The following is a 15801-nucleotide window of genomic DNA, read 5'->3' on the forward strand; positions in this document are numbered from 1 at the left end:
GCTTGGCAATACAAGTTTTACTAAAGGGCAAGAAAATTAAAGTTATGTAAGTAAGTATTTCGTTGCCCCACCAGCACAAGGGAGGGGACGAAGTGCTGAGACTTTTAAGTAAGCTTTGAGCCCTCTTGGGAATTTGCACAATGGCTGGACTTTGCTGTCACTACGAGCGCCTTTGTGGGTGACAGCCTTTGGCTTCCCGCTGTCTAAGGGTGTTCAGACAGCAGAGCTTTTCCTCGCTCCTTCTCACACCTTCTCCTTCCCTTTCTCCCAGCTCTGCCGGGCTCCGGGCCTGCCCCGCCGCTCCCGCCCCGAGCCCGCGGGGCTCCGTGAGGGCGGCCCGGGCGGGACCCGCCTCCGCGGCCGGCGGGGCGAGGCGGGGCCGGGCCGTGCCGAGCCGCAGTGTCCGCCGGGGAGCAGCGGGGCTCGGATCGCCGCGGGCACGGCCGAGGTGCGGGCACTGCGTGGGGGGACGGCGGGGCCCAGGGGCCGAGCCCGCCGGGGTGCGGGAGGGCGGTGAGGGGAGCGCTGCGTGAGGGGCCACGCGGGGAGGCGGCATCTCCCACAGGGCCGGGCCGGGAATCTGCAGCTGGATTGGGAGCGGAGCCTGCGGCCGCACGGAGAAGTCGCGTTTGAAACACGCACGAACAAGTGGCCCCCGTGGGCCTGCGGTTGCCCGCGGCGCCGGGACACGCGTGGCGGGGGCGGCGGGAGCGGCTGAGCCCGGCCGCTGCTCCGAGAGGAGTTGCGGAGCCACACCATTTTTATTATTATTATCACTATTACCCACGTGCATCAGGCCGTTTGTAGCCACCATGAGCATATCCCTTAAGACCCCGCGCTGTTTGCGCACTTGGGGTTTGTTTTTGCAGCTTCTGCTGGCGCTGAAATCCCGGGTGTTCCCGTGCCCTGCCATTTTGTGCTGCAGGCGGGTCTGGGCATTCTGGGAGCTCGGAGGGCAGCGAGGGGAGATGGATAAATGCTCCGAAAGTGCTGCCGAACAGTGTCCCGTGCCAATGGCTCGGCTTCGTTTTTGGGTGCATTTTCAGCAGAGCTTAGGGGAAAATGAAGCGACGCCGCGGATTTGCTTTATTTTTGCTGCGTGGCACACCGTGTGCTTTTTGGTGTGATACAAAGTTAAGAGTAGCGGGACAGTGCTGTTGTAACATGTTAACAGGATTGTTGAAATGAATGGGAACAGTTACTGTGGGAACTGAACCGTAATGAGAGAGGAGGGAGAGTTACATTGGATTAATTTCCCAGGGTGCACAGACGCTGTGCTGGGCCCAGTGACCCCAGCATTGTTTTAGAAAGGATAAAAGAGGGAGAAGAATCCAATCACCGCAGCAGGTCCAGGCAAGGCTAGCTTTGTTTTCACTGAGCAAACAGATGCTTGCCTCCATCCTGCCCACTTCCTCGCCAAGGACACGCCTTCAGAGCAAGTCTTCCATCGTGCTCTTTGCTCATCAAGATCCCCTGGTTTGGCAATAGCTGACTGTGCTGAAAGAGAGATGAGAGGTTGTTAAAAGCGTAGTCAAGTGAATATTAACATTTTTGTTGCTAGTGTTAAAATTATATCACAGGGAGTAAGCTAGCTGTAACAAAAAAAGAAAAAAAATTAATTTATTTCGTTCCCTGGTGAAGCTAAGACATCCTAATTGTATGGATTCCTAGTCACTAAATGCATGGTTGAAGCACTTGGTGAGGCAAAAACCTGGGTCTGTGCAGGGCAAAAATTGAATGTGCACGAAGATGTGCTTTTTGTTTCACCTGCATTCACTCCTCAGCACCTCTTAACTTTCTGCTGTTGATAAAAGGTACTGCCTCCATAGGATTGTGGATTTGCTACAGTCTCATTGGAAAGAGACTTCATTAGTTTAAACCTCCCATGATAAAAGCAGAAATAGTCCTCTCCTTTTTGTCATTACAACTTAATCTTTGCCTGTGAGTCATGCTAAAAGCAATTTTTAAGAACAAGGTCTCAGAGGGGAAAAATGCATGTTCAACTCGGTTTGATCACAAGTTACTGCTGGGTAGGAAGATACTGGTTAGTTTGAAAGCTGAAGTGCAATTATAATTGTGTCATTTTACACACAAAAAAGGGTAGGCAATACTAATTGTCCTCTTTACATTTCATAGTTCATAGTATTGTCACATACTCCTCCTCTCCTGGTAACTGCTTAGGGAAATTTGCTAATTCAAATGAATTGGTCTAAAATTGGTCTAAATCCTTGCGTTATTTCAGAAGAGTACTAATTTCTGTGACTAAGTGTTGTTTCTGCAATTACATTAAATATTTCGGTAGTTTGTACTTTGACAGTTTAATAAGCACTTATAATGGAAGCAAAATATTATAATTTATCATCTTAAGGTATTATATTATGCTATTAAAAAAAAAAAAGCGGGGGGGAGAAAATTGCTTAAAAAGAAACTTTCCACGGTGGCAAAATCATGCTGTCATTGCAGTGATGCTAAAAAACAAGGCTATTAACACAGTGTTGTTGTCAGAACTTGGGATCGAAATGATGTTAGCTTTAACTAACTTTAATGTTTTTTAGAGGTCGTCAGTGAGAAGGGGAGAAATGGCCAAATCGACCCAGTTAATTGACAATGAAGTCTTCCGGGCTTACGCTACTTACACAGCCATTGTTCTTCTAAAGATGATGCTAATGAGTCTGATAACAGCATACTACAGGATCACAAGGAAGGTAATCTTTTGGAAATTCTGTGCTGGGAGAACAGACTGACATTTATATTGAAATACAGAGATATCACAGCTATGTCCTTTCTCAGCTTCCAAATACTGCTGCTGTTCATTTTCTTCCTCGTCCCTGTTCTGGAGAGATTCTGAGTTTGGTGGTCTCAATTGGATGATGTTTTTAACCTAATTACGAGATCATTATGAGACTAAATTATACTTGCATTTTATGTACCCTGCTCTTCTAAAAATATTCTGTTGCTTTTAAATAAGAATTTTTCATGACTGTAATTTCCAGTGTCTTCTGCAGAAAGCTCATGTCCAGGGTACCCAATTTATAAAGCAACAAAAGAGCCAAATTACATTAATAACCAACTGGTAGGGTCACAAGAGGGGATAGATTTTTATTCACCTATAGCTCTTTCACCCAATAATTCAAAAGCTTTTTGCATTCCCTAATTATTATAGTGGGTTAGGTCACTATCTGAAAAGAAACTATTGTTTTTCTATTGTGAGAGGCAGGCTGAAAATTGGATTTTCAATTGTGGAAATATCTGAAAATATTTGAAAATCTGTGGTTTGATGCTTGGGCTAGAAAAAAATACGAAAGATCCACTGAGGTTTACTAAATAATGCAGAAGCTGCATCTACTTTAGAAGAAAGTGCTCATGGGAGATGTGTTGTGCTTGCCCTGTTCTTGGTCTTCCCTAGGCATCTTCTCATGGCCTCTGTAGGAAACACCTGGTCCTGGGCTGAAAGAGCCCTGAGTGGGCCTCATCTGGCTGTTTTTGTGAGATCTGCTTCTGCAAGATGGTCTGTGCTTCAAGGATTTTGGTGCAGTCCTTTTGCTGAAATGCTGCTTTTTGTTCCTGCTTGTTGCAGGAGAATCCAGCTGGGCTGCTCCAGGTGGATGCAGATGACAATAAGGCCTTCAGTAATTTGGAGGGCTCGGTTTTATTGTGTTAGTGATATTGCTAGCAGAAAAAAAAAATAATTTTAATTTTTTATTAAATATAAAAAAGCCTTGAAAGAGAAAAGCAGGAAGGAAGTGAAGCAAGAGAATGTAAAATCTTGCTGGTGATACTGTTGATACACCTCTAGAATTCTGAGGCTGAGGATATTTCACAAATAGGGATCAAGGCTGCCCTGGAAAGCAATCATGTAGCTCTCCTAAAATCAAAATATTTTCTTGACTTATATCTGCATAGCCTGAGTAGTCCACAGAATGCATATGTTACTACATGTGTCAGCAGGGAGAAATCAAGTGTACATTGAGTCTGCACTGCCTGAATCAAATGTTGTTTTCAAGTAGTGTCTTGCAGTATTTTGAGGTAATAATGGGTCATGTCAGTGTAAGAATTTGTATCTAAGAGGAAGGGGAGACACTTCCTTGGTCATAAATGAGAATGGGAATAAGGCTGCTGGATGCTGTTGCTGTGTAGACTTCTGCAGAGGGAAGGGATCCAAAAGCACTTTCAGATAATTTGTCAGGAATGGTGAAAAAGAGACTTGAGAGCTTCCACCTTGTAGGTGCCTGTGTTCTGTCAGCCTACTGGCTTTACTGCAGCCTCACAAGAAGGCTTTATCTAAATGCATAAATTGCATTGCATTAATTTGTCAGCACACAGATGTACAGGCTGGGCTCAAGAAAGCAGTAATGCAGCAGACATTTTATTATTCCCTGTGCTTTTAGCTTCAGGTAAGTTCAGTGAGGTTATTGAGGCATTGGTAAAAAGAGTGACCTTTACAGCAAGCTGCCTTGACTGGATAAGAAATTTTAGCTGCTAATGTCACTTGTGTGCTTGTGTTTGAAACAGGCATTTGTCAACCCAGAAGATGCAGCATCATTTGGAAAAGGAGAGAATGCTAAGAAATTCCTGAGGACTGATCCAGATGTTGAACGTGCACGCAGGTAATACACGGGAACCTTCAAAAGTTATTTTAAATCACAGAATAATATTAAATCAAGGAGTTAATTTCACCCCATTCTCTGTCAAGCTCGTGTGTGTTTCATGGTCCTTTATGTAGCAATCTAATACATTAATTAGTTTAAATGAACAAACCATTCCACATTCAGATGGTCAGTGTGCATTCTCAGAACAGTGAGCCACTGTCTGGTTCTAATAGCTGACTCTTGGGTGGTGTCCTGTCTGCACGGGCAAAATGGTGAGAACACTGTAAAATATGACCATAAGTTGATGTAGCTCATGGCAAAATTTTCTGTTTCCAAAATCCTAGATTTTGGGATGCTGTTTGATACACCTGTGCTAACAAGGAAAGTTTTAATTGAATGCCTTCCATGCTTCCTTGATGAAGCTAAGTTTATTTTTATACCAAAGACTTGAATGTCAGTGAACTCTTCTCATTTAAAGCTCCATTAGGGAAGATCTTCAAAATATATACCAGTGCTGTTTTAAGAGCACTGCATCCTTGCAAATAATGGGTGTTGTTTCACAAAGCATATTTCTGTATGCCTTTTATGGATTAAAATCTCAGAAAGAAGAGCCTAATCTAAGTGGGCTGTAAAGATGTTCTGCTCCTCCCTTTTCTGCTCCCGAGTAGCTCAGGGAAGCTGTTGCTTAATTTCATGGGTGTTACATGAAAGTGGAAACTTTTGTGGTGAGGGGTAATTCCTTTCTCTTTGTAAATTGTAAGAGGCCAGCTAAGGTGAGACCAACTTTGTGACCCATTTAACTCAAATTGTTGTGGTAGAGAAATGACAACCACCTCAAAAATTTTCACAGAATAGATTTTTAAAACACTAAATTTTCAAATCCTATTTTGCTGTTTTGTGGAGTTTTTCAGACAACCCCAGACCTAATAAGTAAGCTTGGTTTTAGTTACTGTGATGGTGTTGCAGCATCCATATTTTCCTCCCAACTGTGGTTCTTAGTGGAAGTTTAATATATTTTTTCCTACGAGCTTCATGGCAACAGATAATACCACATAAATTTAGCATGGCTTCTCTTTTGTATAAGTGACTGGAATGTGTTCAGTTTATGGGAAAAAAAGATTTTTTTTTTCAAGAAAAAGATTACTTTCTTCAGAGTACTTTTATGGGGAATGAGAATAAAAAATCTGGAGGGCTATGTTTCCGTGTAATTATAAATATATTCTAAAAGCAGCTGCAAGACAGTGTCATGACCTGATTGGTGTTGGCTCTGAAATTTGACATCATTAGTAAGGCTTAGACATTCTTTCAATCAGTAAATTGGGCTGGAAGTATAATTTATCTAAAGAGGTGAAGGGAGCTGAGAAGGTTTAGGAAGGGGTGTGAAAGAACATTTCAAGATATATGAGTTCAGTCTCAACACATTTTTAGTAAATTATGGTTTCAAAATTTCAAACATTTTTCAGCTATTTTAGTGCTCAAAGTGAAGAAAATGAACGAAAAGCTTAACTGTCACACCTGTTAGATGTTCAAAAATAACCTTCTTTAAGATGATGGAACTTCATGAACATTTGATGAACATAGGAGCTCCTATGCAGGATATTTCATATTTTCTTTATGGACACCACAAACTGGATTTATGGGATTAGCATAGTCTGTCTAGGCCATGAACTGTAATAGCTTCAGTCACAGCCCTCCCGTTAATTGATGTTAATTGAGAGAGGCTCCAAGAAAACAGCTTCCTCTTTTCTTCCCTGACTTTGCATTCTTGCACACCCAGGTGCACTCAGGCACCTCATGTAAGTCCTCAGTATTACCAAGATCCTGGGGAAAAACTAATACCTTTCATTCAGAAGATCAGAAGCTTAAAAATGTGGGGTGCAGCAGGAGAGACCAGAGAGATGTCAGGTGAACATGCCAAAAATAATTTCAGTAGCTGAATCAGGTCCCCTCTGCTGAGGAAGCCAAAAGTTTTGAATAGTAGCGTGCTCTGAAGGTGCTGAAAAATAATGAGGCTTGAAGTGGTTTATTCAACAAAAGATAGCACTTTAAAATAACTTTGCTTCTTTCTCCAGAGGCCACCTGAATGACCTGGAAAATATTGTCCCGTTTGTTGGCATTGGACTGCTGTATGCTCTGAGCGGCCCTGAGCTGTCCACAGCCCTGCTGCACTTCAGGATCTTCACAGGGGCTAGGATCTTTCACACTTTTGCATACTTGCTCCCTCTTCCCCAGCCCGGCAGAGGTTTGCCTTGGGCAGTTGGCTACTCGGTGACCTTATCCATGGCCTACAAAGTCCTGAAGACAGCGTGGCTCCTGTAGCAGAGCTGTAGCTTCTGTGTCCCCTTTGACATTCCACACAAAGTTTCCAACACTGTACCGTGGTGTCTTGAGTGAGCCAATGAGTCTTCCGTGGTAACTGGAATTCTTCTTTTGAACAAAAGCTTTTTGTTCCTGTTTAGAAGTGTTCCTTTTTTTTGGAGGAAAAAGAATCCTTCTCCCTGTATTCCCTGTGCATGGGTTGCACTGCCAAATACTAGATTGGATGTTCCCTTTGCGATTTGTCAAGTGCTTACAATTCTAAACATGCCATGATGCTGTATTGATAGAGTGTTTGATAATTTTCTACAGATGCACTATTTTTGGCTGTAGCTCTGAAGTCTAAATCAATAAAGACAAGATTAAAAAAAAGAGCCTGTTTGTATTTTTGTTTTCATTTTGACTCTTCACGCTGCAGCCAGCAAATAGCATGTCACTATGTATCAGGAAGAGATTCCAATCATACAGTTCTTTGAAGAGAGCTTACCTTAATAATAAGATATAACCAGTAATGCTAGTCTTGTTGCAAAAAAATCTTTGATGAAAATGTTTGTATAATCCACTTTGGGATTAAAAAACCTAAAGCAGGGCAGCTCCATTTCTTTCAGTTGAATAGATTAAAGAGAGAGAAAGTATTTGTGCTAAATACTGTTTGGAGACACTGGTAAAATTTTGAAGTAATTATTTTTGTTCCAGTTCCTGCAAACATAGATTTTGTGACTGGATAAAGTGTAGACCCTTGGTAGAGGATTTTTTTTTTATTTTTGAATAAATTCACCATAAAATGAGTGACACTTGCAAATGTAGCTATCAAGTAATCCAGATGTACATATATAATTAATTTGTGTGTCATACTGTCATAAATATGCTTCTGATAGGAAGTTTTGCTTTTTGCTTACATCTTTTCTATGATGTGTTAATTTGAAATACATTCTTTAAAGACTTTTCCTTGGCTTCTTTTTGTTTGATTGGTTATTTTGGTGTTCTTTAGTAGCTCTGGCTTCGATAATAGCAGGAGATTTCAAGTGACCCAGAAAAGTCTTTATATGCAGCATGCTGGCCATTGGGAAGTTTTAAATGGCAGAAGTCAGGGCACAACAGGTTTGGTTTCCTTTCCTACCCCAGAAGCTGTGCCCCTAAGGGATGGCCCGGAGAGGAGGTGGAGAGTTCTCACTGCTCCTTCCACATGTCAGAGATTTTGTTCTGCTTTTTGCATGGGAGCAGTCATTGTAGTACTGCAAGAAATAACACTGGAGGGCTTTCCTAGCTCCCCACAGTTGTGAGATGGAGGTTGGAGCAGTGCTACGTTGGGCTGCAGCTCAGAAGGGTGGCGGGAGGAATGGGGAAGAATTGAGAGAGACTGGTTTAATCCAAAGAAAGAGGATTTTTATTGCAACTTCAGTGTAATGTTGAATCATGTCTGCTAAAGAAGAGAGGCTGGAACTTGAAATCAAGAAGTTAACACTGATTTACCAAAAGTTAAATCTAACTAATGAGTAAAATAACAAAGAGCTGGATCCTCTAGGAGGAGGATGGGAGGAGATGATAATTAAAAGTTGAACAGTGGGGAGCTTCAGTGGCTGCCATGGCAGAGTAAGCACACATCAGCACCTCTGGGTTAGCAGAGGCTCCAACAGCAAACATGGGCTTTTGCGTTTCTTTTCTCACCTCTCTCCACCACTTCCAACATGTGCTGTTTTCCTCCTGTTCCTTCTTCCTCTGCTAGGTTTTGTGGGATCTTGAGAACAGCTACAATGGTATCATTGTAACAGAGGCCAGCAGCTCCTGTGGTTTGAGAAGGAGCAATGATGGAGGATGAAGGAGTGAGGCTGCAGCCTGGAGCTGTGTCCCAAACCAGTCATGGTCACAGCCTGCCAGCTCATCAGTCTGTGGCTACTCTGGCTTCCTTATATCATCATAACAGCATCTAAAACTCTTTCCTCACTACTTTGTGGCTTGCCTCTTCCAGCTGCGTGCCTTTACACCCATTTCAAACAAAGGGAATGTAGCCACTGTGCTCTGATGAAACACTGGGCTCTGATGAAATTCAGCAGCAGAGCGAGTCCTCTCCTTCAGCATGGAAAAGGCTCTTCAGACAAGCCTGGTTGTCAATGGCAGGCATATGCAGGAGCAGCATTTTCAGCTCCTTTTGCATCAAGCTTCTGTACAGAAATCTCATTCCTGGGGACTGTCTTTAATTTTGTGATCTTATATTTGAAACAAAACTGGTTTTAAATCCCTTCCATTTGCTCAGCGGTTGCAAAGCCCAGAACATACACTCGTATGTGCTGAGAAGCAGAAAAGATAACTGGAAACCCTTAGAAATACCTAGAGTGATTCAATATTATTCTGTGTTTCTCTTGCATTTATTTTAAACCTATATTTTATTTTCCTTTGCTCCCACAAATACCATCTGTGCATCTGGGCGGGGTACGTGCTCAATCTGGGAAATGTGCCTTACCAGATTCCGTCAAACGCCGACTGCCAGCTCCACATAAACTCTGTTGGAGTGGTCCTTGTCACACAGCTCTTGCATTCCTCTGCTCCCTGCCTTGTGGAGGTGCAGTGTGCCTGTTGTACAGCTGTAAATTTTGATAGGTTGGTGTATTTCAGGAGAGCTAGCAAAGGAGAAAGGGTGTGTTAGTTGAATTTGTTACTCGGCTAAACTGAATTTTCACCTTTTAAAACGGGCACGTGGATTTCAGCCTGCAAGTATCAGGTTCTCTTGCAAAATCATGAAATGAAGTAACCTATAACTGATGAAACAACTGGCTGTTATCAGCAGGTGTGCTCCCTTTGACCTGGTGAAAGTACAGAGAGGGCTGCTCCAGGGGAGCCATGGAAAAAGAGGTGAAACCATCAGCTTCTATGCTTCATTTCTGTTTATTATGCACCTTATTCCCACCACCAGTCTTGGGCAACTGGACAAGCTACAGGGCTTGTTTTCTCATTATTCCTGGCATTTTGTGTTCTTCTCCCAGGTATCTTGTGTATCTTTGAAGTGGCTCTTGAAGTTGACCATGAAGCTCCTCAAAATGCCATCTGGCATAACCTGGTTAGTTCAGTTCATCTCTGAGGGAATTTTATGGGCTGCTTTGTTTTCAGAAGTGTAAACCTGAGCAATTCCTCAGTTCAATTTTTGTTTGTGTGGGTAACTGCTTAAAAGCCTTTGGGCAAAAGGACTTTGTGCTGGTTTTCCTGGCTGCAGAAACATGCACTGAAGGCACTGAATTGTTGGGAGAGATGATGACTGGTGAAGAGCTCTGAGCTAGGACTTGCTGTTTGATCATGACTTTTTGTCCTGTCACAATGAAGAATGTGTTTAAAACTATAAATGATACATTAAACATTTCCTGGAATTTTCAGACACGAGTGTGTGTCTGAGCTTCACCGCCTTCAAGGTATTTATTTCAAGAAGCTGGGTCAATGCTTCTGTAAGTGATAGAATTGCTTGTCATCAAACTACAGAAGAAGAAAAGCCTGGGCTCTTAACTCCGATCACTTTGGGGTTTGGAAAAATTCTAGTTACCTGGAGCTGATTATTGCTTAGCTGTGTCTATTCCTAGTTATTTACAGAAACAAGTTCAATCTAGATTTTTAATGGAAAATGCTTGTAATGCATACATTTTCTAAGGGAAAAAATAAAAAGCAGAACGTTTAGAATACTGTTTTAAAGTGTTGCCTGTCATTATTCAAGCTAATGGAGTTTTCATTTCAAGGTTGAAGATTAAGAAGAACTTTTCTCTTTTCCAAATGATGCCCTGCCAACTGAGATGGCACCAAGTGTTCTCTGAAAGGTTGTATTGACATGTGTTAAAATACTCTCATGGTTAAATATCTCTGGCTGTTGGACACTTAGAAATCTAATACCTCTTTGTGATTCTCTTTAAGTGATAGTCAGGCTTCCAAATCTTGGTCAGTGACTCCCACTCATAGATTCTGAAGGCTAAAATAGATCATTAGCTCCTTCAGCCTGACCTCTAGTGGAAAAGAAGCCATGGAATGGCTGCCCTTCTGCTGAGGTTAGCTCAGTCACAGCATGACTTCCAGAAAGGTGTGTGATCCTCATTCAGAGGCTTTGGAAAACAGGCATTGATTCACTCTTTCCTGTGACATTGGTTCTCTCTGGTGTATATGTACACTAAACTTAGGCTTTAAACGTACCATTGTTTGGTTTGGTTGGCTTTGTGTGTTATTTTTGTGGGTTTTCTGGCTTTTTTTATTTTGTTTTTGCTTTTTTTTTTTTTAATCAAGGCAGTTCTTATCACATTACTGCAGAGCAAAGTGGAATATGAAATATTTTAATTATGGATTTTCCTCCTACAAAGCACTCAGCTCCGATTTAGCAGTAGCATATAATCTCCACATCTGAATGCTTTTACCAGGTGTAAATGTAATGCTTTTACTCTCTGTTGGTAGGCCCTGGTGTGCATCACCACTGACAGCATCATTCTTTTATTTTTTGTTCTCATATGTGGGAGAACTTGGAGAGAGCTTAAGAGGAGGAAGTTGCAAGAAACCTGTCTTTTTACTCCCAAAAAAAAGAGACAAAAAGAAGACTGTCTCATGGGTACTGCTTGTCCAGTGAGGGGGAATAACTTCAGAAGGTAGTGTCAGTCCTGTAGAAAAAAAAAAAGGAAAGAGAGAACTGAAAGGAAGGAAATGATAGCTTAGAACAGCATCAAGCAACAAACTGGATGAAGACTGGTAGATGAAGTGTGGTAAGAGAGGCAGGTATCCTTCTGCTTTATAAAATTGCTTTACTATCTCTTTAAAACAATTTCATTTTTAGGAATGTTTTGTTCTTTGTTCATCCAGTCATTAAATATCTACAAAGAGGATTAGAAATACCTCAAATCAGGATGGAGAAGACCCATGTGTAGCTAATTCTGTTTAATCAGTTGCCTGAAGGCACCTGTGGTGCACAGACCACTGCAGTGGAAGATGGCTCTTGACAGTGTGTGACTAAAAAACCGCCCCAAAATAACATCACACCTGCAACAGGGAAAGGATGATTATTTCCTTTTTGCCTGGAAAGTCTTACATGGCACTTGCTTTCAAATTTACATGAAGCAACTCCTTTTCACTACAATGCTTTCATGGAAACCAGAAAGGACCTTCAGAAGGGTGAGTTTGGGAACTGGGCACAAAGATGTCAGCTCTGGAGGTTGTCCTACATTTCTTGGAAGAATTTCTGAGCTTCATCTCTTTAACCCTCACTGTGGGAGCTGTAGGGATTAGTGCATGTGGAATTGCTGCAGAAGTGCTCAAGGTAGGTTTAAAATTCTTAATCTCTAATTATCTAAGAGACCTTAATAATTGCTATAAAGGTAGAACTTAATCTGCTTCCTCTTCTGATAGAAAGTGACACTAAAACCTCAATTTCCCTCAAAGAGCCTGCAGTTATGTTCTAAGTGTGCATGACTGCCTCATTTATTTAATACTGGCAACTGTACAGTGGAAAGTAGTTTACGATGGGATTTTCACATCAAACCAGGCGTGGTCCATCTTACAGGCTGCAGTTCCCAGAGAGCAGGGCTGGCAGCACCCATACTCATCATGAGAGAGTTCCTTCTGTACTCTTGAAGGTTGTTTTCACAAGAATCCGTTTGTTGTGAACACTCTGCTACTAAAGTTAGTTGGGACCATGTAGCTCATGGGGTTTTGTTGTCTCTCTAGCGATTTGGAGTTTGCTGTTGATCTCTCCTTGTCTTCAGCTGGGAGAGGGTTCCAGTGCTGCTGCTCTGGCTCATTAGCTGACAGATGGCTTATTCCATTAATTTTGCATGAGTACTCCATGGTATATAATGGATTATAATGATATATTCACTCCTAATATAAGTGGCAAAAACTAATTTTTATAATTTGCTCATTGAGCGAGCGTTCAGAAGTTTTGTCAGACTGAAATTTATTTTGATGCTCGGCCCTTGGGTGGAGTTTGATGTACTTACTTTTAAGGTAAAAGAAATTAGTTCTGCAGGTCCTCTTGGTTTTCCTGGGAATTATTTTGCAAGTGAAAGCCAGGCTACAGTTTCCTTATTTGCATCTGGGGTTCAGTGGCAGCATTGTTTGATGACGGCACTTTCATTTAGATTCAGTTCATTTAGAGGAATCCAACATTCTTCAAACAAATCAGACTCACAGTTATTCCCACTGTAAGTGGCAATGTGTTAGAAAAGAATAAAATAGCCGGATTTTTTCTTTCTGTTATTTCAGTCTTCCCTTCAAGCTTTCCTGGTTCCCTATGAGAAACCAGCTGTTATCTCGGATCCATGGGCATGGCAGTAGGCTTTTCCTCCCTTTCCTCATTCTTAATTTTGTCCATGGTACCACTAGATGTCCCTCTTTGGCTTTTTTTTATTAGATTTCAGGACTCGACCTGTGAAGAATAAAGTAGCTGTGCTCTGCATCTCTGGCAGATTAAGTTGTAAGGCGAAAATATTTTGTTAGATTTAAAGAAGACATTTATAATAGATATTAAGACAAAAGAGTGTCTCTGTACAGTAAACTTGCACTAAAAACAACTTTATGGAAAAAGTGACCTTTGTGAAAACAGAATATGTAAACTGTGGCTGAAACATTAGAATGTTTTGTATTGTTTTGCTTTTCGAAATTAACAAGGCACCAGGTAGCTGCAATGTCTGGATTCTTCTACCGTGATTCCTAGAGAAGGATGCAATTTTTATTTTAATTGTCTGCTATTGTTTTTGATAGGTAAACACATTTTATGGTTTGTATTTAGCAGTAGAGCAAGCTGGATGGGACTGAGGCTGTTCAAAAACTTGAAGTGAGTAAAGAAGCAGAAATAAAACTCAGAAGCTGTGTCTGTCTGCCACAATATCCAGAGGAGAGACTCAGCACAAACAATTTACTTCATATTACCTTGATAGTTGCAAAATTCAGCTTGGGAATTTAAAGGTGCTGTAAAAAATGTTGCTTGTATTTGAAAAAAAAAATGGGATGCCCTATAAAGCAATGTGTGCACAGCAGATTTACTTGTCACACAAAATGCCAGGGAAGTGGTGGGGGGCATCTTTGAGTGATCCACTTGGCACAGAGGTGGAGTACAGTGTCAGCATAATGAATAGGAGCTTGCTTGGTGGATGGAAAATATTTTAAATTGAGTTTTTATTTAATGGATTTGAACTTTTCATGCCCAATTACCTTTTTGCTGAAAGAGAACAATAATAATAATAATAATAATAATAATAAAGTGCAAAGGTTCAGTTTCATTCTAGAAATGGGGAAATGTGCTTGGAGAGCTGTCAAAAGGCACAGCTAGATCTCAGGAGCATGGAGCAAGGTAGCTAATGCTCTGGAGTGAATGCCCATCAACTCCTTTTGTGGCTTTATGTGTCCTTGTCAATGGTAATGTGGCAGAATGGGATGAGTCATGTACGGGGCCAGATGGCAACAAAGAGTTGGTTAAGGTCGGAGAAGTAATGTCCTTGCAAGGGGGTTTATATTATTTCTTTAGTTTGCTCAGTTAAATCTTGTAGGTGCATGAATTATGGAGGAACCCACCCTCCAAAACAAGCTAGCAGGATTTAGGGAAACTGTTCCAGGATATACATAAATAAATTCTTCCCACAGGAACCTTAATCCGTCCTATAGCAGGAATGGCAGAAGGACCAAGTAAAGCAGCAATCCCTGTGAAATTCTGTAGGTCTTCTCCTTCTGAAATAACAGCCTGCTCTCAGCGAACTTCCATTGTAGGAATGTTTAGCTGCAGGTTAGTCCTGATGTCTTCAAGTGCACTAAATACAAGTGCATTTCTATGAGTGTGTAATGAAAGAGGACGCTGTATGTAAATTACCCAGTTCTCATTGCTGTGGTATCTGGGTACCAGGTATTGACTACAGACCTAATTCAGCAGCCAGTGAAATGAGCAGAACTGTTCCCACTGACTTTCACAGGCTTTGTACCCAGGCAAATAGTCTCTATCATATTCTATTCGTTCAAGTATGTGCAGAATACAGCCCGCACTAAAATATTTACTGCCAGCAGCACTGCCCCAAGAAAATATTGTATTTTGTAAAATTTCAGAGGAAAAAAGCTAGATGCCACCTAACTTCAGCTTTACCTCTGCTGTAACCACTCCTAGAAGTGGCTGCTCCATTGTTTACATATTCTTGATCCCAGCAAGAGCTTTATTGATGCTTGGCCTTTGACTTGGCATTACTGATGGCTCATATGGTGCGATCCTCAGCAGGGGACATGAGAGAGCACCACTTTCAAATAGACCCTGCTGGCCATGCGGTGCTGTTTTTGTTCTGTGCTCTGCTAAAAGGGCCACTGTCAACTTGAAATCTGCTCAATTAAAAACAAACAGGCTAAGAGGACATGTCCTCCAAGTCCTTTCTCCAGTTTCTGTGGGATTGCAATCAAGAGTATTGTGTTTTCCTCGTTCTTGTTGATGACTTTTTTTATTGCATGTGTGTGAAAGCAAAAAACTTCACTGATGTGGAAAGGGAAGAGTGGGTGTGACCAAACCCAAGGCGCACAAAGTAAATAATCCACATTTGCTTTGTGTACTTCACAATGTGGGAATAAAAAGTGTTTTTCCTTTAGCTCCTTCAGTTAAAAATTTTGTCTGAAAATTTGCATGCAATGAACTCAGCTGTAGGACAGACAAACTGAGTGGATCTTATGGCAACCTCTAAAAACAGTAATTTTAGAAACTGAATACAGTTTGTTAGAGCTGAATAAACATTTTAAAACATAGGTTTTTAAAACTTTTTTTAAAAGTAATGAAATTTCTCTGATTTGAGAAATCAAAATATTTTCTTTTGTAAAACATGACATTTTAATGCTTTTACAATGGATGGATTTTGAACACAACCTGTGGACAGAGTATATCACATTCCATATCAGACCAGGGATATCAATGCAGAAG

The 15801-nt window shown here is 41.4% G+C and overlaps 1 protein-coding gene across 1 annotated transcript; it reads left to right on the plus strand.

Moving 5' to 3' along the window:
• The first annotated feature begins 290 nt into the window (after positions 1 to 290).
• On the plus strand, positions 291 to 7277 carry MGST1 (microsomal glutathione S-transferase 1). The gene is made up of 4 exons (XM_038155140.1): positions 291 to 448; positions 2556 to 2705; positions 4513 to 4607; positions 6662 to 7277. Exons 2-4 carry the CDS (start codon positions 2580 to 2582, stop codon positions 6906 to 6908), a joined length of 468 nt encoding a protein of 155 aa, XP_038011068.1. The 5' UTR covers positions 291 to 448; positions 2556 to 2579; the 3' UTR covers positions 6909 to 7277.
• Positions 7278 to 15801: the final 8524 nt, after the last annotated feature.

Source organism: Motacilla alba, chromosome 1A (genome assembly GCF_015832195.1).
Source record: "Motacilla alba alba isolate MOTALB_02 chromosome 1A, Motacilla_alba_V1.0_pri, whole genome shotgun sequence".
In the NCBI taxonomy this organism is placed as follows: Eukaryota; Metazoa; Chordata; class Aves; order Passeriformes; family Motacillidae; genus Motacilla; species Motacilla alba.